Genomic DNA, 6604 nt, shown 5'->3' with positions numbered 1-6604 from the left:
GCCCGGTACGGGGGCGAGGCGAGAGGGGCGTGGCCTCAGGGGGCGGGGTCGATCGATCTTCTCCGGTTCTGACACCCTAGGCAGGCCCAGTGGCCCGAGTCCGCTGGAGCGTACGTTCGGGGGAATTTGTGCTTGCCGGCGATGTGGGGTGGCGATCGCCTGGCGGGTGCGGAGGGTGGTGGGGTAGCGGTGACTCTGGTCTTCACCAACGCTCGAGACTGCTTCCTCCACTTGCCGCGGCGTCTCGTGGCCCAGCTTCACTTGCTGCAGGTAAGGCGCCGGCCCTGGACGTGGGCTCCCAGCCCGGACTCGGGGCACCTGGTCGGCAGCCTGGGGGCGGACCGAGTCAAGGTCTTTCAGGGACGCGGCGGCGGCTCGGGCCTCTCCCGGAGGCGTGGAACGGGCTGCCTTTCCGTCTCCGCCGAGCCGTTCCGAGGCCAGACTGAAGGCCCCTCGAGGGCAGGGCCCGCGGGGGGCACACTCTGCAGCCCACACCATGTCTGGTGCAGCACTGGGCCTTAAACTTATCCTATTCCAGGTGTTTTCACTCGCCAAGAGTGGGCTTTCAAACATCCCAGTATTCTACGTGTGCTTTGGGAAATATTCCTCACTCCAGTTTGGAAAGGCTCCTGGGAAGTCGGTAATTTTTATTACCTTAAAAAATGTTTTTCCTGCTAGTGATTTCCTGGTTCCTGCCCGACTGCCGTCCGGGCCTCCAGAGGGAGGGGCAGATTTGGTTTGCAGAGTCCCTGTTAAGTGAAGGGCACGTTAACAGAGACTAAGCACCGTCTCCCTGAGCAGGGTAGGTTAGAAAATGAAGGTTCTTCCCTGTGTCGCCGATGCTCGGAACCCATCCGAGGTGTACCAGGAATGTGCAGTAGAATTATGCATACTTGGAAGTACAGAGGTAGGATTGCTTGAAACTCTGTCGTCAGTTGCCCTTCTAAGCACTGGCAGAGACAGCATCCGTATTTTCGTAAGTAGAAATAGAGGCACATAGTCTACAAGTGTGAGTGTGCTTACGCGGGCAGAAGGATAGGATATTTGAAATCCTCAGAAATCGTGGATGCATGGTACCCAGCACTGACTGGTCATGCAGGAAATATTTAATAGTTTACAATAATTTTTTTTATTTTTTATTTTTAACATTTATTTATTCTTGAGACACAGAGAGAGAGACAGAGCATGAACGGGGGAGGATCAGAGAGAGAGGGAGACACAGAATCCGAAACAGGCTCCAGGCTCTGAGCGGTCAGCACAGAGCCCCCATGCAGGGCTTGAACTCACGGACCGCGAGATCATGACCTGAGCTGAAGTCGGACACTTAACCGACTGAGCCACCCAGGCGCCCCAATAGTTTACAATAATTTTAAGTATCCTACTTTTTCACTTTACTTCTCTGTAGTTTTTTCTAGATAATTTTCCCCCTAGAATTACTGGGCTAGAGGGCATGGGTAATTATTAAAGCATAAAGTCATGAGTTGGGAGTTAATGGGTTGAATTATTTTATTTGGGTTGAAGCATGGAGTACATAATATCTATAATGTTGAAATGAGAAGAGGGCCAGAACAATGGCCTTCTGGCCTGTGTCAGACTTACCTTGAGCTTTTAAAAATACGAATGTTCTGTTCCTTCCTCAGGCCTACTGAATCAGAATCTTGGGGAGTGAACTTCAGGCATCTGTAATTTAAAAAGTAACTTTGGGCTATTTGGATGTACAAGAATTGAGACCCACTGTTACAGATTCCTAGGTTGTTGATGGTGAAAGGGACGTTGGGTATCTAGACTATTTCTGTACTCACTGGCACTCCTAGGCTGGTATTTCCACACTGTTAATTTGTCCTCTTGTCTCTCACTCATTGTGCAGCACTGTTTCTTCCATAACCCTGCTCCTTTCCACTTGTGTATTTGTGCTTTTCTTTCTTCCCAAAATGTTTTCCCTCCTTCCATGACTTTAAAAACTGAGCATAATCAATCTTACCTCCTCTGCCTAGCTTTCAGATTCTCTGTTGCTCACCTGTGTCTCCTTTTCAAAACTTCACTGCTCTGTTTATGTGACACATCTCCCTTGTCATGCTCTGTGTTTCAAGTATTGTTTTGTTTATCCAAGTCCTTATTTCAGGACTGGGTACCCAGTAGATGCTTTAACTCAGGATTTTTTAATCTTGGCTCTTTAGGCTGGATAATTTTTTCTTATGGGGGATTGTGCTGGGTATGGTAAGATGTTTATAGGAACTTTGCTCTCTAGGCCCTACATACCAGTAGCATCTCTCCCCTTCAGTAGTGACAGCTAAAAATGTCTCCAGACATTGCCGGATGTCTCCTGGGAAACAAAATCACCCTTGCGATGAGAACCATTGCTTTACCTGAGTTATTTTGTCTGTATGCTAGGCTCAGTGCTTGCTGTGACGGCTGAAATGGGGGAAAGGATTCACGTCCACACTGAATTCAAACAAATAAACCTAAATGGCCATCCGGAAATGGCCAGGTACAGACTTGTCATTTCTTTTGTGTTAGCAAAAGATAACCTAGGCCTCAAATCTGGCCAGTCCTAAGGCATGACTACCTGTGGTTTCACCTGAAAGTTCCCTCCAAATTATACCAATACCACAGGTAATGGCAAAAGCAGATATTTATTGATTGAATTCCTGGGAGAGGAGCTCCTCTCTTTCGAGTCTGTGGGTTTCTTCTCTTTACCTGAGTGCCCAGTGGTTCTGCAGTTCAGGTGGAAAATGTTTTACATGAAAATGGACTCACAATATTAGTTTGCAAAATCCAGCTGAACGTGTATTATGATTATGGAGCTGGTTATTACACATTGACCAAAGGAATAATTGAAGTATTTTTCCTGTTTAATAAAGTCAGTTTTTCCCTTTTCCAGTGAGTTGGTAGCATTCTCATTTTTGATATTTCAGGCCATATTTTGTATCTCCTTATTTAACATCTCTAGTTTTAAACGTTTCTTCTGTAGGGGTGCCTGGCTGACTTGGTCGGTGGAGTGTGCGACTCTTGATCGCGAGCTTGTGAGTTTGAGCCCCACATTAGGTGTAGAGATTACTTAAAAATAAATAAATTTAAAACCTGCCCCATTTAAAAAAATAAAATTTTCTTCTTATGAAATAAGAGTTGATCTGGATTATATGCCGCTGACTGATGAAACTGTGGAAAACACCCAGGGAGTTGGTCATCTTCACCCTGTAACCTCAGCTAACATACTTACAGCTGACATAATAATCTGGAATTTGACTCCAGTCCAGTGCTCTGTATACTTTATTACACTGTGCTTAGCATCAGCAAGAACAGTTAGATTATCCTGTGAATTGTGAGAAAAATTATACAATTAAGAGATACACGATGACTTTCTTGTATAAAAAGTTTTAATAACATGGTTAGTTGGAAGTACATTATATTGCCTCAAAATCCTTTGAAATTTTTCCTATTTAAAGAAACACAGTAGGGGTGCCTGGGTGGCTCAGTCAATTGAGTGTCAGATTCGACTCAGCTCATGATCTTGTGAGTTCAAGACCTACATGGGGCTCGCTGCTGTCAGCACAGAGCCCACTGTGGATCCTCTGCCCTCTCTCCCCCTACCCCGCCCGTGCCCTCTCTCAAAAATGAAATATTTAAAAAAAAGAAAGAGGCACAATAAGCAGCCTATAACCAGTTTTGAGGTAGTAAGATTTGATGGAAATGAATGAATTTAATATTTAACAATTCAGTGCATCAATGACTTAATTTTAATATTAATAAATGACTTTAATAATACTAAAATGTCATGAAGTGGTAAGTTTTCATGGTTATCAATGAAGTCCTTTTAATTTTTTTAAGTGTTTATTTTTGAGAGAGAGAGAGACAGAACAGGAGTGGGGGAGGGGCAGAGAGAGAGGGAGACACAGAATCTGAAACAGGCTCCAAGCTCTGAGCTGTCAACATAGAGTCTGATGAGGGACTCGAACCCACGAACCATGAGATCATGACCTGAGCTGAAGTCAGACACTCAACTAACTGAGCCACCCAGGCACCCTGAGAACACATTTTTTTAAATAAATATTTTTATTTTTAAGTAATCTCTGTACCCAACATGGGACTCAAACCTAGAATCCCGAGATCAAGAGTCGCATGCTGCACCTACCGAGCCAGCTAGGCGCCCTGAAAATACATGTTATATTTTGATTTAATTACTTGCACATACAATTTCTTAGTTCTAAAGCTTAAAGTTATTTAAGAAGCTGCATAATATAAAATTTCTGGAAGTGTACATAAGAAGCTGCTAATAGTAATTACCTCTGGGAACAGGAACCTGCCTTCATGTTTTATGCTTTTGTAATTTTTGTGGTTTTACCATGTGCATTTATTCCCCTTTAATAAACATACTGTTACATTAAAAAAATTTTTTAGTGTTTATTTATTTTTGAGAGAGAGAGAGAGTCAGAGTGCAAGCTGGGAAGGGGCAGAGAGAGAGGGAGACACAGAATCCAAAGCAGGCTCCAGGCTCTGAGCTGTCAGCACAGAGCCCAACATGGGGCTCGAACCCACAAACTGAGATCATGACCTGAGCCGAAGTCGGACGCTTAACTGACTGAGCCACCTAGGCGCCCCAGTTATATTTTTAATGATCATGATATATTTCTACTTACTGACTCATGCTTTACCAAAATGGTAAATTTGTAACTTATTTAATGATATTCCTATTAATAGATATTTGAGACAGTTCTAAGTTTTTAGTGTTACAGAAAATACTGCAGAGATATGTTTTGGTGTGGTTTTCTTCAGTCAATCATTAATTCAGAATAAATATTCAAATATATACATCTAGCTCAAAGTTTATATAAATTCATTGGCTACCTGTTGCCATTTTGAATTCTGGAATGGTTGAATCAATTTGTATTGCCATCATAAGAATGTAAGAGTATTGGTTTCACCCACAGCATCACCAGTTTTGGGTATTAGAAATGATTATAGTTTTTTAAATGCTCTAATGTGCACAACGAAGACCTATCGCCTATCTATAGAACTCTTTTTGTATGTGTGGATTGCAATAATAGTTTATCTTTAATGTGAATACAGAAAAGCACACAAAAACTCTCATACACCTCCTTTCTTCTTTAATAAATAGAATCAAGCTATAGAAGTGGCCTGGGGTCATCAGCCTGCATTCTTGAGCTGGGTAGAAGGCAGGCATTTTAGTGATCAAGGTGACAGTGTGGCTGAAATTAACAGACAACTTGGTCAGAAACTTGGACTCTCAAATGGGGACCAGGTGAGTACAAAATGTGATGACTATAACTTTTTCCTGATGTCACATAATATAACAATGGAAAGTAAACATTCAAATTAATTTTTTAAGGAGGTGAGATGACACCTAACTTGTGTGCTGCTATAACCAGTCTAGGATATGCAAGTTGACTGTAAACTCTGTTGTTAAATCTTTATCTTGTATTCTGCTCCCTAGTTGATTTTGTGTTCTATCTATTTCACTCACTTTCCAGGTTCCCTGATTTTGTTTGTGTGCAATTATTTTTACTTTATGAATTATTGAATTTTACTTACTATTACTAGACTTCATTTGCTTCCAGCAAATCTTCTAACCTTCCAGAATCATACTTGATTTTTAAAAAACCTATCCAACAAAAAAGTTGTTATTTTTCTATTTTTGTCTTGCCTATGAATTTAATTGTAAACCTCAAAGCTTAAGGACTTACGTCTAGTTTTTCATTTTATTGTATTCACCAATTTATGTCCTTCTAAATACTTTAAACTATGGAAATAATACATATTCATTGCAAATATTTTACAATTGAAAGTAAAAAAAATGGATTTCTCTAACCCCAGCCTCAGAATGAATGTGTACTGTATGTTGGGATCTTAGTACACCTTTAGGATTTAAAGAATGGGAGGAAGGAAAGGAAAGGGAAGGAAGAATACACATTTTCTTTTTTTTTAATCACACACATTTTCTGCAGTTCTCCCCACAAAGTATATCAGAGGTACCTTTCCACATACTACAGTATGCATTGAACATCTCTGAATCCGTATAGAATGAAACATTACAGGTTGACTTACAGAGTCCAGGGGGCTACACATTGAAAATTCTGATAGATGGGCTAAACTGCATTCTATTACCAGCTTCCCATAACAGTATATGAGAATGTTACATCCCTTTATCTTGGTTTGAACATAGACTAATTTTGTTCATGCTTGCTTTTGATAATGAGAAAAGGCCACTAATGAGAAATCCATAGTCCTAGTATTAGTCCTTCGCTTACCCTAAGTCTTTGTTAGAATCTTAAAACTTTAGCACCAGAGTGACTTAGACTCACTAATTTTGGTTCCTTGCTCTACAAACCTAGGGAGACAGAACATTTTGCCCAGGATTACACAGCAAGTTAAAGTTCTGCTCTCTTAGAATATGTGGTACTTTCCAGAGAGAAACACCAGCTTCTTGTTCCTGATCTTGATGTCTTCATCTGCCTCTGAACAGGCCTGTTGGTTTCTAATGCCTGTTTGCTTCAGAGTGAACTTTTACCTGATTTTCTGCAGATCTTCTTTATTGTAGCAATACCACTAAGTCACTGTCTCCCAAAGAATAGGAACAAGGTGAACT

At 41.4% G+C, this 6604-nt stretch overlaps 1 protein-coding gene across 3 annotated transcripts in view; it reads left to right on the top strand.

The window, feature by feature from the left end:
• Positions 1–36: 36 nt before the first annotated feature.
• PEX1 (peroxisomal biogenesis factor 1) overlaps positions 37–6604 on the top strand; it is a 47246-nt gene continuing 40678 nt past the window's right edge. Inside the window, exons 1-2 of one of the 3 annotated variants that reach the window (XM_019443306.2) lie at positions 37–270; positions 5117–5260. In XM_019443306.2, the coding sequence (XP_019298851.1) occupies positions 142–270; positions 5117–5260 (273 nt within the window). In that variant the 5' untranslated portion in view covers positions 37–141. The remainder of the gene's footprint in view (positions 271–5116; positions 5261–6604) is intronic. The other 2 variants (XM_019443305.2, XM_019443304.2) reach the window with 2 other exon arrangements.

Source organism: Panthera pardus, unplaced genomic scaffold (assembly GCF_024362965.1).
Source record: "Panthera pardus isolate Hobbes unplaced genomic scaffold, ASM2436296v1 HiC_scaffold_8, whole genome shotgun sequence".
Taxonomy (NCBI): domain Eukaryota; kingdom Metazoa; phylum Chordata; class Mammalia; order Carnivora; family Felidae; genus Panthera; species Panthera pardus.
The sequence above is the reverse complement of the archived record's forward strand: the minus strand, read 5'-3'. Positions and strand labels throughout refer to the sequence as shown.